The 27,706-nt window shown below is 40.0% G+C and overlaps 1 protein-coding gene, 1 long non-coding RNA gene and 1 pseudogene across 4 annotated transcripts; all 3 read left to right on the plus strand.

Moving 5' to 3' along the window:
- The first annotated feature begins 4,846 nt into the window (after positions 1 to 4,846).
- LOC130139001 (uncharacterized) lies at positions 4,847 to 7,337 on the plus strand. Of its 2 annotated transcripts, XM_056314882.1 has the most exons (3): positions 4,859 to 4,979; positions 5,418 to 5,682; positions 6,436 to 7,287. In XM_056314882.1, exons 1-3 carry the CDS (start codon positions 4,910 to 4,912, stop codon positions 6,560 to 6,562), a joined length of 462 nt encoding a protein of 153 aa, XP_056170857.1. In that variant the 5' UTR covers positions 4,859 to 4,909; the 3' UTR covers positions 6,563 to 7,287. The 2 variants fall into 2 exon arrangements, 1 of the variants encoding a protein (XP_056170857.1); XR_008817246.1 differs by having other exon boundaries at positions 4,847 to 4,878; positions 5,418 to 7,337.
- Positions 7,338 to 7,482: 145 nt separating this feature from the next.
- Positions 7,483 to 27,706, plus strand: part of LOC115683574 (transcription factor GTE9-like) — a 37,556-nt pseudogene continuing 17,332 nt past the window's right edge.
- LOC130139013 (uncharacterized) lies at positions 10,847 to 11,806 on the plus strand. Of its 2 annotated transcripts, none has more exons than XR_008817257.1 (2): positions 10,847 to 10,957; positions 11,680 to 11,806. It is a non-coding gene; the product is annotated as an uncharacterized LOC130139013 (long non-coding RNA). The 2 variants fall into 2 exon arrangements; XR_008817256.1 differs by having other exon boundaries at positions 11,738 to 11,806.

Raw genomic sequence — 27,706 nt, forward strand, 5'->3', positions numbered from 1 at the left:
TATTTTGTTCTCGAGATTTATGTGATGATGATAAGGTCATTTCAAGGTTCGACAACGAAATAAGAAAATCATGACATTCTGATATGCAATTTGTATCTTTTATTGGATATAGATATAGATACAGCCGCTGAAATCACCAATTCAAATCATGAGATGCATACGTTAATCTCCAACTAAGTATTCGCGCATAATCCAATAGTTATTTCAGAGGTTTAATCTAAGTATTCAATGTTGACGATCATTAACTACTCACTTAAAATTACCGGGTACTCGAAGAACCCGGCTACCCACATTTATCTAATGAAACAACTAGTCACTTGCAAGGGCGCCTTAAATAAGGTGAAGACATGGTGTTCAATCGATTAGAAAAGAAATAGAAAACAAAACTCAAACCCTAGTATCTTGGTTTGTGGTAAATTTAGTTGTGTGATGCGAATTAATGATTAATTGGCCTCATATATATCCAAGACAAGAAAAAAATATGAAGAATAATCGGCCGAAGTTATAAAAATCCACAACCATATGCAAGACTTCAAATTCTTCCCACATGTTAACAACACCTTTATACATGTAATTAAACCACATGCTAATCCAAGGAGATGGTTGGTTTGCATTTCAAAAAGGGTTAATACCACAAAAAATTTCAAACCGGTAAACCTATGACAAATTTACCTCAAATTAATTTTTTGACCACCAAAAATCCCAAACTGATAAAATTGCTGAGTTGAATGATACGTGGCAGTTGATGGGTGCACCAATTTGATGTCTTACTTTCTGATTGTCACTAATGTACCGGTTTGTGATTTTTCCTGGTATATATCCAATTTAACGAAAATTAACGGAGGGTAAATTTATCACAAATGTACTAGTTTGGGGTTTTTGTTGGTCAAAAAATTCGTTTGGGGTAAATTTATCACAGATATACTAGTTTAGGGTTTTTGATGATCAAAAAATTAATTTTGAATAAATTTATCGCAGGTGTACTAGTTTGGAGTTTTTCGTGATCAGAAAAATTACGTTCCAATTTATTGCAACTTCACATGATCATATGGCTGCTATTCTCAATGAAAAGGATCCAATTATCCTCCTCCCTGCTTTTGTTTTTAGTGATGGTTTACATTTTTTCCCCGACCATGGAGTTTATGCAACTCCCCCCAGCCTAATATATCATTTGCAATCTTGGATTGTATGACACTTTGAGCATTCTTCCTCTTTTTCAAGTTCCACAATGATCAACTCTAGCGGCATTGATATTCCTCTTTTTGAGATTTTTGCTGCCAATTGGTGTTTTTAGCAGCTTGTACAATCTGATATGAGGATGTTCTCTTTCAATTTTCTTCACTTATTTTCCTTTATTAGCAGTCATAGAACATTACATTGATGCGATCTTTATATCAAAGATCCTGCGCTTGAATTGGTAAACCATCTCTAGATGTTCAGTGCCATTATAGGGTAGAGCGAGACGGCCAAGAAGAGCAAGAAAATTGTTCAACTATAGGCATTTTTCGCTAAGGCATGTCATTTAGAGATCATTTGCGGCATTAAAAAATCGCTTTTTCATTTTGAGACACATGCCTTCATCTACAATTTGAAAGCAAGCACATATTATAATTGCATGTTGTGTTATTCATAATTACATCCGTGATCAAGACAAGAGGGATAAAAAAAAATTTATATATGGAGATCCGGAGTACCCGTTTCGACCTATACAAGATGAGGTTATAGACGATACATCAACCGATGAGGGAACTGGGACGAACATGCTTAGGAAAAGTATTGCCAATCAAATGGCAAGGGATCATAATATGCCAAAGATTCCATGAAATTGTGTTTTCGACTTTTGTAATGTATTTCCATAATTTATATTTGAGGATTTCGTATCTTGGCTCTTGTAATGTGAGGCTCCACTTGGCTCGTGGGGATATAGCTCAGTTGGTAGAGCTCCGCTCTTGCAATTGGGTCGTTGCGACGTTGTATATGAGGATTTCCATTATTTGTATTTGAGGATTTCCTATTAGTTTTAAAAGATCATCATTTGCGGCATTAAAGGAAAAATCCGCTTGTCTACCCTGTTTTTGCGACATAAGGAGAACATAATGTGGAAACAAAATTTTGGAAATAGAAATTTTATGCTTTTATTAAACGAATTTCTTTAAAGGAACATAAATTTTGTGTCGTCATCAAATGCGTTTCTCTGCTCAGAAACTTGTCTAAGGAATAAATTGTTCCTAGGAACAAAATGGCTATTATTTGTGCCACGAGAAACTTGTTTATCTCGTTACATTATAGTTGTACAAACTTATTCTTACAACTTAAATGCATTTCCTTTTAGAGCAAATAAGCACTAGGGAAAGTTTTATGGTTGTACATTCATCGAAATCTCTTGTATAATCAATATTTTGAAAGTTTTAAATATATTTTACTAAATTATATATATATAAACAAATTCTCTTAAAGTAGTCAATGATTTAAAAATCGATACCGATGTATCTTCTTATATATTAGATTGTGTAGCTTAGAAAGTTGAGTGCTGAAGCGAACTCCGCATTGCCAACCAAGCCCCACGCGGATCACTTGCGCTCACCAAATTTACACATCTACCCCTGGCAAAATCGCACGGACAGCAAGGTATTTGCGTAACTTCACGTTGTCTATGGAGCTTCCAATGATAAATCGGGAAACAAAATTAAAAAAAGAGCAAAAAAAACACGAAATACAACATTAAGAAAAGAAATTCAAACATTAACGTTATTCCAATCAGCAAAAATATTGTCATTGTATAGAAAAAGAACGCGACGAGAAACCTAAAAAAAAGCAAAACCCTTGAGAGGGCTCGATTTGTCTGGTCTCTCCGTTGGGTAAAAATGTAAACATGGCCATGTCAACGGTGATTCTAATTCTAATCATTTTCATTAAGAGTGGGACCATATTAAGATACCCTAATAATTGTTTTAAAAGTGAAGCTAAATCTAAATTGATTTTATCAACTATAGCATAAGCTAATTAGAGCTTAAGTTTGCTAATTGACTAGCTAAGAAATCTAAATTAAAACGGCATGGACATCGGTCAATCACCGTCATTGTCTGAGAATGTAATGGCTCAGAGAGTTGGATCGCTCTCGAGGGTTTCTGCACGAAGGATCGTGACTAATCCATGAATGAGTGGGCAGACCTCAAGGATTTTTTTCTTGTTTGTTCTAGAATATTCTTGGGAGCGGGCAATATTGTAATTGTACCCTCCTGTGATAAATGGATGTAGATGAGCTTCCATTGATAAATCGGGAAACAAAATTAAAAAAAGAGCGAAAAAAGATGAAATACAACATTAAGAAAAGAAATTCAAATATTAACGTTATCCAATCAGCAAAAATATCGGCACTGTATAGAAAAAGAGCGTGACAAGAAACCTAAAAAAAGGCACAACCCTTGAGAGGGCTCGATTTGTCTGCTCTCTCCATTAAGTAAAAATGTAAACATGGCCATGTCAACGTTGATTCTAATTCTAATCATTTTCATTAAGAGTGGGACTATATTAAGATGCCCAAATAATTTTTTTTAAAGTGAAGCTAAATCTAAATTGATTTTATCAACTATAGCATAAGCTAATTAGAGCTTAAGTTTGCTAATTGCTAGCTAAGAATTCTAAATTAAAACGGCATGGACATCGGTCGATCACCGTCATTGTCTGAGAATGTCACGACTCAGAGAATTGGATCGCTCTCGAAGGTTTCTGCATGAAGTATCATGACTAATCCATGAACGAGTGGGCAGACCTCAAGAATTTCAAATTCTAGGGTTTTCTTGTATGTTCTAGAATACTCTTGGGAGCGGGCAATATTGTAATTGTATCCTCCTGTAATAAATGGATGTAAATGGTAGTTGGGAATGTGCGATCTCTACCGTTAAATCGAGGAGAGATCTACGGATATGATTGAGCATGTAGTTATATATAAAGGGTCTCCTTCTCCTCATTTATACATCTCATTCTCACAAGAGCAATAGAAATCACAACTTTCTCTCTAGAGTTTCTCTCTGGCGGTGGTCGACCGATATCCACGCCGGTCTTAATCATTTTGTAACAAACTTTAGTTAAGATTTTTAGCTAGTCAATTAGCAAACTTAGGCTCTAATTAGCAAAATCAATTTAGACTTAGCTTCACTTTTAAAATAAATAATTAGAATTAGAATCACCTTTGATGGGTTCTAGCAATCAACGGATCATGTCTCTTATAACATGTGTCAGGGTTCTCTTTCATGCTCACTTAGTGGACAAAACAGAATCGAGACAATACTCTCGCCTACCCCTAATGGGCTGGCTCGGGACGCAACATCCTCCTCCCTCCCACCCACCCCACTGGAAACCCTCGCTTACCCTAAACTAAGGGTGAGCAAAAGGAGGCCCACTAGCCTTAGATGGAGGGAGGGACTCCAGGTAGAGGAGGCGCGACGGTGAAGAAACAAGGCGATATATTTTTGAACTTTTGGGATGGAATTTTTCTTAAAATACTTTTGTGCTTGATTTTTTTAATGTTCTTTTGTGATTGGTTGAGCGAAACAAAGTATATTAATTTCATGAAATTATGTAAAAACCCAACTAATTTGATTACCGCATAGCGTTTTAAAACCCAAAAAAAAAATCAGTATCTACGGTATTTTCACTCAATTACAAATAAATATCCTACCGTTATGGGATTAAAATAATCGAGTTTTGCGACGTTTTGTAAAAGTTAAGCCTTTTCATTAAATGTAAAATGCATTTATGTTTATTTTAAGATATCTTACAAAGACCTAAATGATTTTATTACAATCAAAAGAGAAATGCCGTTGATTGTGAATTTTTATTTCGTGATATTTTACAACAGCCGTGTCGTTCAGAGGGGTAAGCTCTGTTTTCATTGATTCTACTGGTTATGTTTGCTTTGCTCTCTTCGCTACGTGGATTTCTCTTGTTAGATCTAGTCGGTTTGCTTCTTCAAATTTGTAAGCTGCTCTTGGTTTCGTTTTGTCTGGGTTTTGCTTTGGTTTGGACTTCTTTTGTTGGGCAAAATCGTTTTAGCTTGGAATAGCTTTCTTTCTTTAGAAGAAGAGATTCCCTTTTTGGTAGGATGGAATCTTTAAATCGAAGGTCTCTTGTGTTGTTTATCTCATCATCGTTAGCTATTTAATGTTCTTGTTCACTTTGTCTGCGTTAACCCGTAAAAGCTGAAAAAAGAAGCTGTGAAAGCCGGGACGGTAGTTGCTAGAACCATCAGTAAGACGATTTCTATGCATTTGCATCTACATTGGTATGGACTTATCTTTTAGGATTGTGGTTTTGTTAGAATTATAATGATGATATTTCCGTATCTCCTTTTTTTGTTTTTTCTTTTGTTAAATGGCTATTGTAGAGGGTAAAAACTGAAAATCTCTGTTGATCAGACAAATGCTTAGTCTGGAATGGGTGTAGAGGAACACAGCAAAATCACTTATCTGGAACTGCAGAGAAGAAGGTTCACCGCTATTTGATTTTTAAGATCGATGAGAAGAAAAAGGAGGTTGTGGTTGAGAAGACTGGAGGTGCCGCTGAAAGATATGAAGATTGTACCTCCTCTTTGCCAGAGAATGACTGCCGATATGCTGTCTATGACTTCGACTTTGTAACTTCTGCAAAATGTCAAAAGAGCAAGATCTTTTTCATTGCATGGTGAGTTTCTTCCTTATGTCCAGCTGCTTATTTGAAATGTTGTGGACGGACTACTTACTAAATTTCCATGACCGTGCGTTCACTGTGTTACCCTTCCAGCCTTTCTCTGGGCCACAATCACAATACATGGTTTTAGGTTGGTGTCATTGGTTTTTTGGACTGAAAGTGCCGAAAATTCATGCACATATTTATTCCTGCGTGGGTTGTCTAAGCATGTACATCATTGTCTCTCGAACATTTTTCTGGTCTGCATTTATGCTCATATGCTGGTCTGCTTTGTGCCTGCATTGGTGTTAGAGATTTCAAATTTTTTGCTCAATCAAATCGTATTTATAAGCCAGTGCATCTTAATTGGTGTAAATTTCTTTTGGGCAACGTTCTCCATGTGGAAGAAATTATTTGGATTTGTAATCTCATTCAATTTTTGTTGCTTGCTATGTAAGATACATTCTTGTCAAACAAATATAATTTATCGGTCTCGATTTGTATGGGTCTGGTGCTAGCTTTTTCTTGATTGTGCTATTATATGCTGAATGACATATGTGAGGTACTTTGAGCTTAGGTTTGCCCTATGCATCTAAAGATTCTAAACCATGCTGATTGCATTTTTTCTTGATGAGCATCACAAGTAGAAGAGTCAGGTCTGAGTTAGATAGAATCGAGTTAGGAGCACTCCATGGTCATCACTTTTGTGGTTCTGTCCCTTTTTATCATGGTGCTGGTGCGTGGTTGAATTTCTTAATTTTGGTGCAGGTGGTTCCAATTATATTGTCTTCTCATTCTTCTGTGCATGGACGTGGGCATGCATGGATCTCCATTGAAGAGGATGTTTCTTTGTTTTGAGAGTAGACTTCAATTCTTGTGTATTGGAGTGATGTAGGTGATACAATGCCTTTAGATTCTCTCTGATTCTCTGATTTGATGTTCTTTATGAATAATAGCGTAGAGCATTTTATGGTTTCCAGTCAAATGCTTTGTCCAGTGATGTAGGGTCATGATGGAAGGTTATTTCCCAAGCTAATAGTTTGTTATTGGTTGAGTGTCGTATTTCTTCTCTGTGATGGCCTAGGTTTTGCTAGTTACTAAGGACTTCACTACATTTTCTCTTTCTTCAGTGTATATCGAAGGAAGATTTGATACTAAATAGAGGTCCATCATGTAAGAGCAACGATATAATGGAAAAAGAGTTGGTTGTTGTTCTTCTCGTTAGGCGTATATTTTAATAGTACCTCACTCTGTGGTATGTAGACTGTTTTTCATGGCAAGTGTCCTTTTCTTGGTTTTGGAATTAGAATGGTATTGCTAGGCTGTTTACAGAATAGGAAAAGAAGCTCTTTTGGGGGAGAAGATATCTTTATTTTTATTCTCTTGAAAATTTAACATACCTTGTTTGAGCCATTTCTTTATCCAAATAGGATTGTGCATAAAATTTTTGTTTTAGAGTGCTTGTAATAAATTAAGAAAGAGGAATTAGGGAGAAGTTCTCGTGGTGGGTGCAAGCGAACTTGACTTCGATGCTATTATTTGTGGGTTTGGGTTCTTCTTGTGTGTGGTTGAACTCTTGGGTGTTGCCGATTTTTTCGGAATCATCGGTTTTTGTCTTCAAGGTTATGCTCTTATTCTTTAGTTTAGTGTGTTTTGACTCTGCCTTCAGTGATTGCAATTTTTGTTGTGCATGGGTTACGGTTTTGAAATTGTTTTCAGTCTCATGGTTTGTATGCTTCAGTTGTACTAATTTTTTTTCATTCCTCTTTCCCTTGTTTGGCTTTCCTCAGTTGTAGGTATGTCCAACAATTGAGAAGGCTGATTGTCATAGCCCTGAAGAGCAAATCATTCTGAGCAGCACTTGTTGGTTTTCTATTGCATCATGATGATAGCGATGGAAAGTGCAGTTGTTAAGAAGGTGAAGATAAAGTTTTCTGGAAGAAGAATCGAAGCAGAACACCAATCCGGATCATGTGGATATGGGCAGCAGAAGCTGCTTATTGATGATTGGACTTCTGGCGCTGTGAATGGAAAGGAGAAGAATGGCAATTTGCCTTCTAAAATCGAGGCTGATGCTGGTGATTGTACAAAGTTTGGAAGTTCTGTCTCTGCTGTTAATAATCGCGGACCTCAAGTACGGGTTGAAGTTGCAAAGAAGAGACAAAGGATGGATCGAGCTGTCACGCAACAATGTTCTGCCATTTTAAAGAGACTAATGCACCATCCATGTGGTTGGCCTTTCAACCAACCAGTCGATCCAGTAAAGCTAAACATACCAGATTACTTCTCAATCATATCAGAGCCAATGGATTTAGGGACAATAAAATCTAAGCTCGAGAAAAATATGTATCATGGAACAGAAGAATTTGCTGCTGATATTAGGTTGACCTTTTGTAATGCCATGTGCTCCAATCCACCGAGCTATAAAGTACATATAATGGCAGATAAGTTGAATAAGATCTTTGAGACGGGATGGAAAGCTCTTGAGGCAAAGTGGAGCAATGGAGACACTAGAATAGTGAAGGGGTCCGTATTGAGTACACGAAGTAGAGAAAGCAGTGCCGTGTCCCAAGACACCTCCTCAGTGCACCAGTTTGCCTCAAAACAGGATGCAAACTGAAGAGATGGTAAAGAAAAACTGTGATGCTATTTTGTTAAAGGTGAGCATTGTTCACTGCAGGAATAGATGTTCGGGATGTTATTATTTTCCTAAATTTAATTCAATTGGGAAACATTAGCCAGTATTCTTACCAGCAGATTGTATTTGTTGTTTAGATTTTGTCGACTGAGGTTTGCATCCATTGTATCAGAAATATATTAATTTGTGGTTAACTGGTTCCTGAGCAGGTCAAGGTTTCTAAAGTTGTACAGAGTTGCACAACCAAGTCATTAGGAAATAACGACAAAGGTAATGAAGTGGCAGAGTATAATTTCTCCTCTAGTAGCTCTCTTCTAGATCTAATTGCCACTGTGTCTTACAGGCACTGATGGTGTTAGTGGACATACTTGCTGCTCCAAGTGTAATGCATGTGGCGATACAACATGCTGATGCAGCGTTGCTGGACCGCCTTGTGCATCTTCAATGGGTAAATAATCTTCCTTTTCTGTCTCTATTTAAGGAGCTGTTATTTTGGTATCTATGGAGCACTAATTATATGTTTGTTAGCTTTTTGGATTTACCTTCAGAGAAGGGCCGAGATCGTGAATGTACTATTGATGCTCCAAGACTGGTATATCTAGATTTTAATGTATTTCTTTTTGATAAGTTGAACAGTTCTGTTCGTATGCCATTTGATTTGGTGCTGAAAATTGCTACCTGAACTTGCAATTTTAGGCAAGGAACTCGTCTATAGTGCAGACTGCATGCAGACCAGTAAATCTGATCCAGATTCTGATGGTAAGTGCATCTTTCGGATTTGTGATGTTTGAAGTTCAATGTTACAATGATCATTCAATTTGGTTCTGGAAATACTCAAAGGGGCTGTAAGTGCTGAAGACGATGGAAATGTCTGTATTAGTTCCCACCTTGCAACTCCATCTACGGATGCCACATGTGGGGAAGGTTAGTATGCCGTGAATCGTAGGTTGAGATATATTTTGTCCATTCAAGAAAGCAGGAGAATGAGCCATAATGATACTGTATGAGGGTGGAGTGCTTCTGTCCTTGACATACAGCTGTCACCTAAAAAGGCCCTGCGTGCTGCTATGTTAAAGAGTCGCTTTGCTGACACCATCTTAAAGGTGCAACAGAAGACACTACTAGATCATGTATGCATTTTGTTGGCAATAGATGATGCTATGAAGTGTATCCTAACGGTTGTTTTATAGATGCTTTTTGTAATTACAGTGCGATAAGGCTGATCCTGTGAAGATGCAACAGGAGAAGGAAAGATTAGAGAGAAGGCAGTGTGAAGGTGATAAAAAAGTTAACCTATTGTTATATTTTGTTCGCTTAAGACATGTGCCAATCTTTTGCAAATGCTCTCACATGAGCAGGGAACTAGATTTACTCTTTAAACTTTTCTCTCTATTTGCTCTGAATTCCTCTCTTATGATTTTTAATTGTGTTCAAGCAAGTCAATTTTGATATATATGGTAAGTTCACAAAGTAGAAAAGCAATTGGCTAGTTCATTTTGAGTTCTTGAGCAGCATCGTGTTTTTTTTATTGTGTTTTGCAAACACTTTCTCTAGCGAGCAGCAGAGTTTGGGTTATTGTTTGCATCGTTCTTGTCTGTGGTTGTTGGTTTAGTAATTTCATCTGAAGAGCTTATAGAAGTTGGGTCGATGTTACCCTTTTCAGATTTGAGTGTGATAACGCAGACTCAAAACTGGTTATGTGAATGGACACAAGTCTTGTATATTTTCTTACAATGGTCCTTTGTAGGTCCTAAAGTCCACCAGTGTTGTATTCCTTAAAAGGATTCAGTTAAGTCTGTCTTTGTGGCCATTGCCATGGAAGTCAATTTGGCAAGCATTGTAGGAGCTTTGTATTGACCTTAAGTTTTGACCTAAGGGAGCTGGCTGCATACTGTATTAAATTTGTAATTGCATCTCTGGCCTTGCTCCTTAAATTATGATGGGATTGATGAATTAATGCTGGCTAGATCTTGAGTGATATCAGTAATCTGTGTGGGGTCTGGGAGTTGGTGTCTGAGCGAGGGAGGTCCGGTCCGATGCTGAAATTTCTTCAACAAGAGATTTTTTAAATCAATATCATTTATCCACTCTTAACTTTTGGCTAAATCATCGACAATATCTATGTGTACTACTGCTCTGGTTTGCACCCTGAAGGCTTCCAAGACCTTATAATGCTCTTGAATTGAGATTAATCTTTATGGCTACTGTCATTGTGGGTTCTATGAGCGTTGGTAGAGTTATCCAATGAGAGGGAGCTACTTTACTGGGGTGCTTTCCATTAGTCCTACTAGATATCATGGATTTTTCTTTGCCTAGGTCAAATGGACGAATTCTTGTTACTGTGCTTAAGGGGTAAAGAATCTTATTTGTGGGGGAAAATAAAAGTAGCTTACAAGTAGATCACATCGTTTGCTGATGCTGTTCTTGTGGGCCTTGTAGGACTGGTTGTGAGCGGTGTGGTTCTTCAACTTCGCCATCCTTGCCCTGTCAAAATGGGAAATATGTGAAGTCATTTGAGCATTATCGAGTATGCACCATTGACCTCTCACTTATGGTATCAAAAATCAAAACCATGCTTAAATGTATTAGTCAACGCATTGAAATATGCAGGGGGATGTCCATCAACTATTCTACGTGGTTTTCTTGATCCAGGTATGAGATAATTCTACCAGCCACTCCAAATGTTATTGAAAACATAGTAATAATAAGTTTCCCCACGTAATTTCTTTAACATATGCTTTTCGTATTTAACCGTAGTCAACTTTATACTTGTGTATGGAATTAAGACAGTGCATGTTATTGCAGAGGACTATCAAACCTTACTATCTTGTGTTACGAAACCATTCTTTCAAATTTTCACTATGGAATTGTTTTAGAAGCAAAGGTCCTCATCGTCACAATCCTTTATGTTAATGAAACTTCCTGCATTGAATTATTCACGTTACATGAGAACCTTTCAATTCCTAAGAACTTCAGCTGTGATTCTTGTGTCTTTCTAATAACATTCTTGCAGCCAAAAAGATCATGGTAAATAGTGTCAAGAAAAGGTCTTTTGCCTTAGTAAAACAAAATTTTGTAGTGTCGATGTTTTTAGTTACACAGCCTTAAGCATTCAAGAAAAGAAAAAAGAATGTGAAGTAAATGATAAAAAAGGAGTACTTTCAAGTCAGGAATGCTGAGAAGATGTTCGGAAAATCTTTATGTAAATCTCCCTATTGTTCTACGTTTCATTAGGAAGATGTCTGCCTTGAATTATCTAACTTATCAAATATCTTCCGTTCAAGCTTCAACCTTCGTTGGCTTTCGAAAGATCAATTTAAATGATGTATCTGCTCAGGGAATTTCTTTCTAAATTGAAATATTTCCTCAATCAGCTGGCATTCTGCACCTTGGGAGATAGTATTTACGGCATTATATTCCTTAAATACACAGGAAAATTAGCAGTTTCAGGCACTTTAGAAGAAACTTGAAGAGGAGGAGAAAAGAAGTGCAAAACGAAAATAGACGATGAATAAATTTTATACCTGAAATGGAATAAGTGGATCAAGATCACCTTCTGCATTGCTGTATCAATGTATTTCCAGTTAAGGTTTTGTCTAAATTGCACATCATTCATGACAAGCTATTATAATAAACTGAATATCCATATTAGTTCCATAAAAATGATATGGTACTAGGAACTCCAACTCATCATTAGCAACGTTTGATATATTGGATAGATGTACAATGACTTTACTAATCGGATCATAGACCCTTTGATGTTGAAAAGTCAACATGGTCTTTCGAAATAAGTCTTCATAAGTTGGAAGAACTTTAGTATTGGAATCTTTCAAGTACTCAATCAGTTGTATCTAATGATTTCTGGAGTTACAAAGAAAGAGACAAAATATTTATCTGATGATTGAAAGCCTGTTCATTAAGGGTATATAACCAAATGTATGCTCACTTTAACATAAGTTTTGAATGTTTTGATGAAATCATGCGCTGATTGTAGATTAATGTTAGGGAGTGATTGCAAATAGTCACAACCGCTCAATATGCACATCTTAAGAACCATTTGCTTAGTAAATCCATCAAAATCTCTGTTGTTTTGTAGTAGATTGGAGTACTTGAAATCAACTTCATGCTCAAACTTGTGAAGATTATCTGAAAAATTAAACATATACAACCACAGAAAACACTCAATAAAGTGGGTCGAAAAGGCTATAGTTTGCGTAGGTGTTGCGTGTTGCAATGAATAAGATTTAGCAAGAAGCAGTTACTAGATTACTCACTCTGGTATATAAAATCCGTGTCCTCTGTGATTACAGCATCGACCCATTCATTGATTGCCTATAGAGCGATTTGAGCATCCGCCTCGTAAAGGGGCAACATTATAAGAAATGTTCTCCCGCTTCAAGACCTTCCACATGCAACCATACCAATCCAGATGCGATAAATTCATCATGAATGATACTTTAACTTATTTTAACCACACATTGCGTGACCAAGAGTATCTTTCATATCTTGATTAGCTTATGTGCTATGGAAGGTGTGATGTCTACTGCTTTTTTATAGCACTGATAAGCAGCATCGGCATTTCCATTTGACTCGTGCTCAATAGCACGAGCAAGTTTTTTCTTCCTTGACTTATGTAAGCAAGGTTGTCATAAACCTTTAGTGATTCTAAACATGATTGCAAAACTTGGAAACATCTGGACCTTCCCTAGGATAATAGAAGTCTCGTAGAATCGACCGAGCCCATCCAGTTTGGATATTTAGGGCAGGTTTTTTCAAGTTTTACAATCATGTGTACAGTCACTGAAGGACTATGACTACCTTGCTTACGTAGGTTTAGAAAGCAAAATTTTGCTTGTGCTATTGAGCACGAGTCAAAATGGAAATGGTGCTGCTGCTTATGAGTGCTATCAAAAAGCAGTAGACATCACACCATGGCACATGAGCTAATTCAGGTATGAAAAATACTCCCGGTCATGTAATGTGGTAAAAGTAAGTTAAATTGTCATTTCTAATTAATTTATCGCATCTTCATTGGATTGGTTGCATGTGGAAGGTTCCAAAGCAGGATAATTTCTTATGTTGTTGTTCCTTATGAGGCGGATGCTCAAATGACTTTCTTGGCAGTCAGTAAACAGGTCCGTGCTGTAATCACAGAGGACTCGGGTCTTATACCATTCGGCTGTCCCAGGTGAGTTATCCAGTAGCTACATCTTGCTATATCTTATCCATTACAACACGCAACCACTAAGCAAACTATAGCTTTTTTGACCCACTTTATTGAGTGTTTTATGCTGTATATGTTTAATTTTTCAGATAATCTTCAAAATGGACAAGTTTGGGCATGGAGTTGAGTTCAAGTACTCCAAGCTACATCAGAGCAACGGTTTTGCTGGATTTACTAAGCATATGGTTTTTGAGATTTGCATATTGTGCGTTTGTGACTATTTGCAATCACTCTCGAACATTAATATGCAATAACGCATGCACTCTTCAAAACATTAAAAAATTTATGATAAAGTGATCATACAGTTGGTTATATACCCTTGAAGAGGCTTTTAATCATTAGATAAATTTTTCTGTCTCTTTCTTTGTAACTCCAGCATTCATTTAGTACAAGTGATTGAGCTCTTGAAAAATTCCAATATTGAAGTTCCTCCAACTTATGAATACTTATTCCAAAAGGCCATAGTGACTTTTCAGCATCAAAGGTCTATGATCCTATTAGTAAAGCCATTGTACATTTATCCGATATATCAAATGTTGCTGAAGATGAGTTGGAGTTCCTAGGACCATATCCTCTTTATAGAACTAATCTCGATATTTAGTTTATTATAATAGCTTGTTATGGATGATGTGTAATTTAGACAAAACTTTAACTGAAAATACATTCATATAGCAACACATGGCCATAGGTATTGTAGAAGGTGATCTTGATCCATTTACTAAAGCTCCATTTCAGGTATAATATTTATTCATCGTCTATTTTTGTTTTGCACTTCGTTAGGCTAGGAGCTCATCTATAGTGCAGACCGGTAAATCTATCCAGATTCCGATGGTAAGTGCATCTTTCGGATTTGTGATCTTTGAAGTTGTTCAATGTTACAACGATCATTCAATTTGGTTCCGGAAATACTCAAAAGGGGCTGTAAGTGCTGTGGATGATGGAAATGTCTGTCCTAGTTCCCACCTTGCAACTCCATCTACGGATGCCACATGTGGGGAAGGTTAGTATGCCGTGAATTGTCGGTTGAGATATATTTTGGCCATTCAAGAAAGCAGGAGAATGATCCATAATGATATTCTATCAGCGTGGAGTGCTCCTGTCCCTAAAAAGGCCCTGCGTGCTGCTATGTTAAAGAGTCGCTTTGCTGACACCATCTTAAAGGTGCAACAGAAGACACTACTAGATCATGTATGCGTTTTGTTGGCAATAGATGATGCTGTGAAGTGTATCCTAACGGTTGTTTTATAGATGCCTTTTGTAGTTACAGTGCGATAAGGCTGATCCTGTGAAGATGCAACAGGAGAAGGAAAGATTAGAGAGAAGGCAGCGTGAAGGTGATAAAAAAGTTAACCTATTGTTATATTTGTTCGCTTAAGACATGCCAATCTTTTGCAAATGCTCTCACATGAGCAGGAAACTAGATTTACTCTTTAAACTTTTCTCTCTATTTGCTCTGAATTCCTCTCTTATGATTTCAATTGTGTTCAAGCAAGTTAATTTTGATATATATGGTAAGGTCACAAAGTAGAAAAGCAATTGGCTAGTTCATTTTGAGTTCTTGAGCAGCATCGTGTTTTTTTACTGTGTTTTGCGAACACTTTCTCTAGCGAGCAGCAGAGTTTGGGTTATTGTTTGCATCATTCTTGTCTGTAGTTGTTGGTTTAGTAATTTCATCTGAAGAGCTTATAGAAGCTGGGTCGATGTTACCCTTTTCAGATTGAGTGTGATAACCCAGACTCAAAACTGGATATGTGAATGGATACAAGCCTTGTATAATTTCTTACAACGGTCCTTTGTAGGTCCTAAAGTCCACCAGTGTTGTATTCCTTAAAAGGATTCAGTTAAGTCTGTCTTTGTGGCCATTGCCATGGAAATCATTATGGCAAGCATTGTAGGAGCCTTGTATTGACCTTAAGTTTTGACCTAAGGGAGCTGACTGCATACTGTATTAAATTTGTAATTGCATCTCTGGCCTTGCTCCTTTGATTATGATGGGATTGATGAATTAATGCTGGCTAGATCTCGAGTGATATCAGTAATCTGTGTGGGGTCTGGCAGTTGGTGACTGAGCTAGGGAGGTCTGGTCCGATGCTGAAATTCCTTCAAGAAGCGATTTTTCTAATCAACATGATTTATCCACTTTTAACTTTTGGCTAAATCACTGCAATATCTCTGTCTACTATTGCGCTGGTTTGCACCCTGAAGGCTTCAAAGACCATTTAACGCACTTGAATTGAGATTAGTCTTTATGGCTACTGTCATTGTGGGTTCTATGAGCGTTGGTAGAGTTATCCAATGAGAGGGAGCTACTTTACGGGGTGCTTTCCATTAGTCCTATTAGATATCATGGATTTTTCTTTGCCTTGGTCAAATGGATGAATTCTTATTACTGTGCTTTTCTTTCACTAGCTGGAGGATAGTTTCAGCTTAATGATCGTACAAATCTTTCTTTAAGAGGTAAAGAATCTTATTTGCAGGGAAATAATGAATATGTGATTAATTGCGGGCGAAATATTTGTTCTAGGAAAACAAAAGTAGTTTACAAATGAAGACTGAGAGTTCAAAGTTTGAAACCATCTCTCCTTCAAAAGAAATTTCGACCTCTAAGCTCTTTTATATCTATCTAGCTTCGAAATGAAAAGTTGAAGTTGTTTAGGTTTCTGCTTGCTTGCTGCAATTACCCCAAGATTTAGGTTCCGCTGCAAACCCTCTCTACCAAAGGAAGTACTCTTCATAGACAGTCTCTTGGCCAAGAAGCCAATAGCGAAGTGCAAATGATGAGCTGATTTCCTCATAATCTTCCGTAGTGGTAGATCACATCGTTTGCTGTGGTCTTTCCTGTTTTCCATGAAAAGTCACCTCATTGGTGAACACTGTTGTTGGAGCCTTTTAAAGCAAGGAGCTTAGTTTTGTGGGAATGAGGTCAATCAAACGGTTCTCTTTAGTGTTTAATGTCGGCATATCCCTGTTCTGGTTAGATTTTGTTTCCTCTGACCTTATTTCGATTGTTAATGTGCGATGTACCATTACTACTACAAATCGACCCTGTTAACCAGAAAGACAAGCATGATTTTAGCAAATTATTCCTTTTCACCTATTATCCAATAAGGTTTGTCTTCTCTCTCCTCCGTATCACCATCCTGCAGGGAGGTTTAGAGAATCATGAGACTCTTCTAACTCACTTGCATGTATGTAAGCTCGTTCTTGCTGCGATCTGAGGATGCCGATCCTCTGGCAGTGCGAACAAGTTTCGTTGGAGAACTGTCACGCCCCGACCCTCGAGCGCACTAACATCCCACCAAGGTCGTTATAAATGCGTCGTCCCAGGATGCAACGCCGACCCAATCGAATTACTAACGATTAAACACATGCGGAAGCGAATTAAAAACTCCCAATCATAACAACAGGGATAGTCAGGAAAACACACCTCAATTCAAACAACATCATCAGCAATACATCGGGTTAATATATTACAAGAACACCACGCGGACCTTCCCGATTACAACCAGAACAGGTACGGGTTAACCTAGCTCCTCTATCTACGAGGATAACCTCAAAAAAGTGTTCTCCCTCAAAAAGCCGGTTCCCAAGGAACGGTACGTGTACTCATATCGGATGACCTGAAAAGTGGTTAACAACAACGAATGAGATAAATCTCAGCGAGTTCACGACCTAAGCCTCGACTAGGAGGTCAACTCATCTCGGATGTACCTAACACATGCAATACATCGATGGCAGACAACTCAATATAGAACATACAGGTACTTCACAACACAATCACAGGCAACCTTACCTTGCCCTGGGCACATGCACACGCCCTGTACGTTATGATTCACCGTATGCCATAATAATGCAATAAGCATATAATACAATCAGAATACGCATCAATTTTCTCAAGTACAATGCATTCATACGTGTCCTGATTATAAAGTGAAACCGCTTCGGCCCGTCCCATAACGTGTCTAACAATTTCATTCCATAATCAAGCGCAATGCTACCACAATTTTTCACGCGTATTCCAATTACTACAGCCACACCAGGGGCTACAGCACAACCCGCGATATTCGCATCAGGTTGGCGCTCTTCCGGTATATCCGGGCATCGTCCCGCCCCATCGGGCACGGCATCGTCTCACCCAACCACAATGACGGCATATCCCATAAATGGGTTCATTCCGAATCCGATTCGCGAATGACTACGTCTCCCCTGCTACCGACGGCTTCCAATTACCAAATTGGGGACACCCGTTAGGGCCACGGCCAAACCCTAGGTTGGCGGTCATCCGGTATACGGTTTTCCGATATAACCGGGCACGAAAGGAACCTTTAGGTGATCATGCACACAATAGCAACACTCAGGTTCCATCATTATAATTTTCAATAGCCAATGCAAACATAATCCGTGCTAATACGTTGAAATATCCAACTTCTCCACATAAAAAAAATGTACTAAAATATTCACACGTGATTATGCACATATCAATAAATTTCCAAACTTGGCATGCTTCTATATTCAAGTATACACAACATAATTCTCACATAAAACTTAACAAATAAACCCGACACCTCAGGGTTTATTAATTAAATACCCGACATGCTATACTCAAAATTAACCAAACAATTCAATTTGGCATACAAACCAATATATAAGGCAAATTCTAACTTAGGCATCACAATTTAAGCCTAAAATAAACACAATTTAATTTCGGAATTTCCACAAAAATATTAATAAAATAATAATATTTTTAATTCCGAAAATTAATAAAATATTATTATTTAATTTCCGAAAATTAATAAAATAATAATATAATTAATCCAATAGATTATCACTAATCCCTAATCAATTAGTACTAAGCACAATTAACTTAAACTAATCCGCTCTAATGAAGTTTAACCTACTAAGCAAGGGATTAGGGCGATAACTCACCCGTTTAAAATTCCGGAGACACCGGTGCGTCGGCGGCGGCGAGGGCTACGCTTTGCACGGTCCGGAATCGACACGGAAAGACGACGACGACTGGGTCTCGGCTGGACAGCAGCCACAGAACCGGTTTGGCTTCGGTGAGGCGATTTGGCGACGAAAAACGGCACGGACGGGTTGCGCACGGCGGCGGGGAGTCACGGCGTGGCTGTTGGTTGCTCCACGGCAGCAACACAGCAGCAACACAACAGCAAGGGGGCTGTTCTGTTTGCTCAGCCGAAGGAACAACAAAAAAAAAAGAGAAAAGGGGAAGTTGCCGTGGAAGAGGAAAAAGGAGAGAGAGAGGAATGGACGCGGGAGGGAGAAGAGAGGGAACAAGAGAGATATTTCTCTTCTTTAATGCATGCCCTATAAGTCTTCATCATCATTCCCCCCACATAAATGCCAAACCCCCAAAGTCTTCTTCATCATTTCTTTGGTTTCTTTGTCATAAATGCAAGAAGGGTATTTTGGTAATTTCACAAGGTATAAAAATACTTATACGCGTATACGAGCTAGAATTTCGTACGGGCTCGTATAACCGAATTTGGGCTCAAACGGATTATGAATGGGCTTGAAAATGCTAATGGGCTCAAACTTGGGCTTGAATTGCAATTGGGCCTGAAATTGGATTCAATGGGCTAAATTGGGCCACTTGGGTTTGCCTTGGGCCCATGTGGCCGAATCACATTGGGCTTGAGGCCCAATGTGCCTTCGTCTGGCCCACTTCCTCGTGGGCTCAAATTCTCGGCCCGTTAAATCCTTTTCCGAGAATGTCGAGCAAACCGATAAACGAGCAAATCAATGAGGCGGTGTCCAATAATTTAGTTTTGAAATCCTCGAAGATTCGACATCCAAATTCGGATTCTAATTCGTGGTAAAAATCAATCAATTGCGACTTTAGTATATCTCAAACTAACGGGCGGCTTTTAGGAGTTACGCGAATTCGACCCGTGGTTGATTCGGTATCAAACCACGTTTAAGTTTTCTCGAATCATGGATGATCTCGATTGTCATGTAATTGCGAGGGATCAATCGTCAGTTCCAAAGTACGCGATCATCAGTCAATGGGTTTAGGATCGTTCGCAATACATACAACGGTCAAACGGAATCACCCGCGATCCGATTGTATGCTATTGGCGAATCATTCTATAACCATCCCTTGATCGGTCTATAATGGCTCAAAATTGTCCCTCGTCAATCCTTATGGTCGAATTGTCAATCCCCGATCGAGTTTTCGTGTCGTGCGTATTTAATTCCTTAATGCCTTTCCCAATCGGTTAGTCTCTCATGAGTGATCAATTCAGAGCGAGAATTACTAATAGTGCATCGATTAAAATCATCATTTCATTACATTCCGAATATGGTCGAATTTGAGGATGTCACAACTCTTCCCCTCTTAAAGAAATTTCGTCCTCGAAATTTACAAATAACCATACTATTCAAAAAGATGGGGGTGTTGATGCCTCATTACTTCTTCGCTTTCCCAAGTTGCTCCTTCCGTTCCGTGGTGTTGCCAAATCACCTTGACCAATGAAATCGTCTTGTTCCGTAGCACGTGTTCCTTTCTATCCTCAATCCGTACCGGTCTTTCCACATACGACACTTTATCGTCCACGTCTATGTCTTCGTAATTCAGCACGTGGGTCGGATCAGGTTCATACTTTCTCAACATCGATACGTGAAAGACGTCATGTACTTGAGACAGTTTCGGCGGTAAAGCTAGACGATAAGCTAAGATCCCAATCCTCTCCAAAATCTCAAACGGTCCAACATATCTTGGGCTTAGCCTTCCTTTCTTGCCGAATCGTGAAGTTCCTCGCATAGGTGACACTTTGAGGAAGACGTGATCACCTACTTGGAATTCCAAAGGTCTTCGTCGTTTGTCTGCGTAGCTTTTCTGACGACTTTGAGCTGTCTTAAGCCTTTCTCTGATGACCTTAACTGCCTCAACTGATTGCTGTACCAACTCTGGACCCGTTATTCTCCTTTCTCCAACCTCATCCCAACATATTGGAGTTCTGCAGGCTCTACCATACAGCGCTTCAAATGGTGCCATTCTAATACTCTGTTGATAGCTATTGTTGTAAGCGAACTCAACGAGATGCAGTTGTTCCTCCCAACTGCCCTTGAAATCCAAAACACAAGCTCGCAGCATATCCTCGAGAGTTTGAATCGTTCTCTCGGATTGACCATCCGTCTGCGGATGATAAGCTGTACTATACTGCAGCTTCGTTCCCATGGCAACTTGAAGACTTTTCCAAAATGTAGCGGTGAACTTGGGATCTCGATCCGAAGTAATCGTCACCGGTACTCCATGAAGGCGAACAATATGGCGTACATACAATTCCGCATATCTGTCCATGGTAAAGTCCTTTCGTACAGCAATGAAATGAGCAGACTTAGTCAGTCTATCCACTACGACCCAAATAGAGTCATTACCTCTCTGACTCCTTGGTAGACCCATCACGAAATCCATCGTGATGTGTTCCCATTTCCATTCTGGGATCTCAAGTGGTCGTAGCAGTCCACCTGGTTTGCAATGCTGCGCTTTCACTTGTTGGCACGTCAAGCACCTGGCTACGTGCTTGGCTACATCCACTTTCATGCCACTCCACCAATAGTGTCGACGTAGATTTTGATATATCTTGGTGCTACCCGGATGAATCTTGTACTTGCTGCGATGTGCTTCGATAGGATCTCATCTTTGAGTTCCATATTGTCGGGTACACACGATCGTTCGCGAAACCTTAAAGTTCCATCCTCGTCACCGAAAATCAGGTTTTCTTTTATCTCGCATCCCCTTGCAGAATCTTCGAATTTCGGGATCCATTAAGCAGCGCTTTAATCTTAGCCTGAACCTCTGGCTCGATTCTTAAGGTAGCCAACAGACTTGAAAGGTGACCAACTTCAAACTTGAACTCTGAATCTCGTACTCTCTCAAGTAGAGTCCATTCCTTAATCATCAGGTGCGCGATGGCAGACTTTCGACTAAGCGCATCCGCTACTTTGTTAGCCTTTCCTGGATGATACAGGATGTCGCAGTCATAATCCTTGAGAAGTTCCATCCATCGGCGCTGTCTCATATTCAATTCCTTCTGAGAAAATAAGTACTTCAAACTCTGATGATCCGTGTAAATCTGAAACTTTTCACCGTATAAATAATGTCTCCAAATCTTTAGGGCAAAAATGATCGCCGCTAGCTCCAAGTCATGAGTCGGGTAGTTTAACTCATGTGGCCTTAACTGTCGGGACGCGTATGCAACTACTTTTCCATGTTGCATTAAAACGCATCCTAATTCTTTAAGTGACGCATCACTGTAAATCTCATACCCTCCAGGACCGAATGGTATCGTCAGCACCGGAGCGGTAGTTAACTTGTGCTTGAGTTCTTGAAAACTCCTCTCACACTTATCCGTCCATTCGAACTTTGCTTCCTTCTTCAATAGATGTGTCATAGGAGTAGCGATCGCAGAGAACCTTTCTACGAATCGCCTGTAGTAGCCAGCCAGACCTAGAAAACTCCTAATCTCCGTTACCGTTGTCGGTCTCGGCCAGTTCATAACTGCCTCAATCTTTGTTGGATCCACAGAGATTCCTTCACCAGAGATCACATGACCAAGAAAAGCTACTCGACTGAGCCAGAACTCACACTTACTAAACTTGGCGTAAAGTGCGTGTTCTCTTAAGGTTAGTAAAATCATCCTCAAGTGTTGCTCGTGCTCCTCAGGGATCTTCGAATACACCAGTATGTCGTCAATGAATACTATGACAAATTGATCCAAATATGCTTTGAACACCCTGTTCATTAAGTCCATAAAAGCAGCTGGGGCATTAGTCAATCCAAACGGCATCACCGTAAACTCGTAGTGACCATACCGAGTCCGAAATGCTGTCTTTGGTATATCCTCCTTCTTAATTCTCAATTGATGATAGCCTGTCCTCAATTCTATCTTGGAAAATACCGACGCCCCTTGCAGTTGATCGAATAGGTCATCTATCCTTGGCAACGGATATTTGTTCTTGATGGTCACCTGATTCAACTGTCGATAGTCGATACACAAACGTAACGAACCATCTTTCTTCCTCACGAATAATACAGGTGCTCCCCAAGGTGATGCACTAGGGCGAATGAATCCTTTATCTAGCAACTCTTGCATCTGTACCTTCAATTCCTTCAGTTCTGATAATGCCATTCTGTAAGGCGCTCTAGAAATTGGCTCTGTCCCAGGAGCCAACTCGATTATAAATTCTATCTCTCTTTCAGGTGGTAATCCCGGTAATTCATTCGGAAAGACATCTGGAAAATCACGCACCACAGCTATGTCCTCCATTCTTGGTTCTTCAACCAATGAATTAACTACGGTCGCTAGATAACCTTGGCATCCATCATCCAATAGCCTAGTTCCCTCAACCGACGAAATCAAAGGGATCGAGGTTCCTCCTCTGCTTCCCACAAACTCGTAACTGGTACGATTCAATGGATTTAACTGAATTACCTTACGGTAACAATCCATTATAGCTCGTTGCTTAGTGAGCCAATCCATTCCGATTATGACATCAAAGTCATACATCGCTATGACCGGTAAATCTATCAATTCCTCTCTACCACAAATAACTATTTTACAGTCTAGACATCCTACTGTAACTAACATTTCCTCTTTTAGTGGAGTGGTAACATGAAGAACTACATCCAAAGGTTTCGGTTTAAGCCCCACTAATCTGACAAATTGTTCAGAGATGAATGAATGCGAAGCTCCCGGGTCAAATAGTGCATATGCAGCATAATCTTGAAGAGAGACCGTACCTGTGACCACACCAGGCGAATCTTCCGCCTCCTTTCTGGCCATAGCATATACTCTTCCCTGCGCCTGTGGCCGATTTAGGTGATTTTGCGAAGCATTGCTAGCTTGTTGCCCCACTTGGGTTTGTTGAGATGGCATCCTCTGACGGGGACAGTTCCTCGAATAATGGCCTTGTTGGCCGCAGTTAAAGCACGTCACTGTCACTGTCTTGTTTGGGCAAGGGCCGTTCCCATGCCTTTTCCCACAAAATCGACACGCGGCATTGGAGTTGTATGCCGGTTTCCCAACGCCACTCTTCTTGTTGGGTGGAATAGGATACCTTCCTCCAATCATCGGTCCCTTCCCGAATCGACGATTATCCCGATTAGGTACAAACCGCGATCCAGATGCGGCTGTACGTTCTACCATGTTCCTCTCAATCAGCTGAGCCCGTTCATACAGTTCATCATAATTCTTCAGGTTCAAGGGCACTAGTTGATCCTTGATTTCCGGTTTCAAACCATCCCGGAATCTCCTTGCTTTATCGATCGGTTCTTCGACTAATCTCGGGGCATACTTTGACAGCTCGGCGAACCTCGCCTCGTACTGATCAACTGACAGATGATTCTGACCAAGTTGTTGGAACTCAGCCATCTTCCGCTCTCTTGCGCAGTCTGAGAAGTATTTCCCGTTAAACGCTTCCACGAAGGCATTCCACCCTGGAACCGTACCTTCAGGAAAGACTCTTCTTTGAGTGGCTTCCCACCAAGTGCTAGCGTTACCCTGCAGCTGGTAAACCGCTAACGTCACCTTTTCTTCTTCAGAACACCGAAGTAAGGCGAAACCTTTTTCCAATTCTCTAACCCAGAGAGTTGCTGCTTCTGGATCACCTACGCCAGAGAACTTCGGCGGCTTTAGCTTCAGAAATTGTTCGACCAGCTTATGCATTGGTCGATCCCCAATCCCGATCCCAGCTAACGGGACATCAACAGGTGCGGCGGCAGGAACAGCAGGAGCTGCAGCTTGGTCCTGAGCTCGCTGCCCTACCAAAGTCTCTAGGGCTTGCATAATCCTATCTAACCTGGGATCCTCTTGAGCCCTTCCTCCAGTACCAATTTGATTTAAAGCTGCCCTTCTCCTAGGAATCCTTTGCTCAGGATTGCTCATCTCGGATTCTCACAGAAACCTGCTTTCCAATTCCAACAAGGAATTAGAAGTCATGAACAACCCGCTTCTAACAATAAAATCAAGTAATCAAGCACAGGCACAAGACGTTTTCCTAGCTAACTATCCCAAAACTCATCGCACCTTATCACTCCAGGTATCGACCAAACTTGGATCGAGCTAACCATGCTCTGATACCACTTAAACAGGGATGTCACGCCCCGACCCTCGAGCGCACTAACATCCCACCAAGGTCGTTATAAATGCGTCGTCCCAGGATGCAACGCCGACCCAATCGAATTACTAACGATTAAACACATGCGGAAGCGAATTAAAAACTCCCAATCATAACAACAGGGATAGTCAGGAAAACACACCTCAATTCAAACAACATCATCAGCAATACATCGGGTTAATATATTACAAGAACACCACGCGGACCTTCCCGATTACAACCAGAACAGGTACGGGTTAACCTAGCTCCTCTATCTACGAGGATAACCTCAAAAAAGTGTTCTCCCTCAAAAAGCCGGTTCCCAAGGAACGGTACGTGTACTCATATCGGATGACCTGAAAAGTGGTTAACAACAACGAATGAGATAAATCTCAGCGAGTTCACGACCTAAGCCTCGACTAGGAGGTCAACTCATCTCGGATGTACCTAACACATGCAATACATCGATGGCAGACAACTCAATATAGAACATACAGGTACTTCACAACACAATCACAGGCAACCTTACCTTGCCCTGGGCACATGCACACGCCCTGTACGTTATGATTCACCGTATGCCATAATAATGCAATAAGCATATAATACAATCAGAATACGCATCAATTTTCTCAAGTACAATGCATTCATACGTGTCCTGATTATAAAGTGAAACCGCTTCGGCCCGTCCCATAACGTGTCTAACAATTTCATTCCATAATCAAGCGCAATGCTACCACAATTTTTCACGCGTATTCCAATTACTACAGCCCACACCAGGGGCTACAGCACAACCCGCGATATTCGCATCAGGTTGGCGCTCTTCCGGTATATCCGGGCATCGTCCCGCCCCATCGGGCACGGCATCGTCTCACCCAACCACAATGACGGCATATCCCATAAATGGGTTCATTCCGAATCCGATTCGCGAATGACTACGTCTCCCCTGCTACCAGCGACGGCTTCCAATTACCAAATTGGGGACACCCGTTAGGGCCACGGCCAAACCCTAGGTTGGCGGTCATCCGGTATACGGTTTTCCGATATAACCGGGCACGAAAGGAACCTTTAGGTGATCATGCACACATAGCAACACTCAGGTTCCATCATTATAATTTTCAATAGCCAATGCAAACATAATCCGTGCTAATACGTTGAAATATCCAACTTCTCCACATAAAAAAATGTACTAAAATATTCACACGTGATTATGCACATATCAATAAATTTCCAAACTTGGCATGCTTCTATATTCAAGTATACACAACATAATTCTCACATAAAACTTAACAAATAAACCCGACACCTCAGGGTTTATTAATTAAATACCCGACATGCTATACTCAAAATTAACCAAACAATTCAATTTGGCATACAAACCAATATATAAGGCAAATTCTAACTTAGGCATCACAATTTAAGCCTAAAATAAACACAATTTAATTTCGGAATTTCCACAAAAATATTAATAAAATAATAATATTTTTAATTCCGAAAATTAATAAAATATTATTATTTAATTTCCGAAAATTAATAAAATAATAATATAATTAATCCAATAGATTATCACTAATCCCTAATCAATTAGTACTAAGCACAATTAACTTAAACTAATCCGCTCTAATGAAGTTTAACCTACTAAGCAAGGGATTAGGGCGATAACTCACCCGTTTAAAATTCCGGAGACACCGGTGCGTCGGCGGCGGCGAGGGCTACGCTTTGCACGGTCCGGAATCGACACGGAAAGACGACGACGACTGGGTCTCGGCTGGACAGCAGCCACAGAACCGGTTTGGCTTCGGTGAGGCGATTTGGCGACGAAAAACGGCACGGACGGGTTGCGCACGGCGGCGGGGAGTCACGGCGTGGCTGTTGGTTGCTCCACGGCAGCAACACAGCAGCAACACAACAGCAAGGGGGCTGTTCTGTTTGCTCAGCCGAAGGAACAACAAAAAAAAAAGAGAAAAGGGGAAGTTGCCGTGGAAGAGGAAAAAGGAGAGAGAGAGGAATGGACGCGGGAGGGAGAAGAGAGGGAACAAGAGAGATATTTCTCTTCTTTAATGCATGCCCTATAAGTCTTCATCATCATTCCCCCCACATAAATGCCAAACCCCCAAAGTCTTCTTCATCATTTCTTTGGTTTCTTTGTCATAAATGCAAGAAGGGTATTTTGGTAATTTCACAAGGTATAAAAATACTTATACGCGTATACGAGCTAGAATTTCGTACGGGCTCGTATAACCGAATTTGGGCTCAAACGGATTATGAATGGGCTTGAAAATGCTAATGGGCTCAAACTTGGGCTTGAATTGCAATTGGGCCTGGGTTCAATGGGCTAAATTGGGCCACTTGGGTTTGCCTTGGGCCCATGTGGCCGAATCACATTGGGCTTGAGGCCCAATGTGCCTTCATCCGGCCCACTTCCTCGTGGGCTCAAATTCTCGGCCCGTTAAATCCTTTTCCGAGAATGTCGAGCAAACCGATAAACGAGCAAATCAATGAGGCGGTGTCCAATAATTTAGTTTTGAAATCCTCGAAGATTCGACATCCAAATTCGGATTCTAATTCGTGGTAAAAATCAATCAATTGCGACTTTAGTATATCTCAAACTAACGGGCGGCTTTTAGGAGTTACGCGAATTCGACCCGTGGTTGATTCGGTATCAAACCACGTTTAAGTTTTCTCGAATCATGGATGATCTCGATTGTCATGTAATTGCGAGGGATCAATCGTCAGTTCCAAAGTACGCGATCATCAGTCAATGGGTTTAGGATCGTTCGCAATACATACAACGGTCAAACGGAATCACCCGCGATCCGATTGTATGCTATTGGCGAATCATTCTATAACCATCCCTTGATCGGTCTATAATGGCTCAAAATTGTCCCTCGTCAATCCTTATGGTCGAATTGTCAATCCCTGATCGAGTTTTCAGGTCGTGCGTATTTAATTCCTTAACAGCCTTTCCCAATCGGTTAGTCTCTCATGAGTGATCAATTCAGAGCGAGAATTACTAATAGTGCATCGATTAAAATCATCATTTCATTACATTCCGAATA

This window comes from Syzygium oleosum, unplaced genomic scaffold, assembly GCF_021117445.2.
Source record: "Syzygium oleosum isolate NSW1041296 unplaced genomic scaffold, Sole_v2.1 Sole_v2.01, whole genome shotgun sequence".
Lineage (NCBI taxonomy): Eukaryota > Viridiplantae > Streptophyta > Magnoliopsida > Myrtales > Myrtaceae > Syzygium > Syzygium oleosum.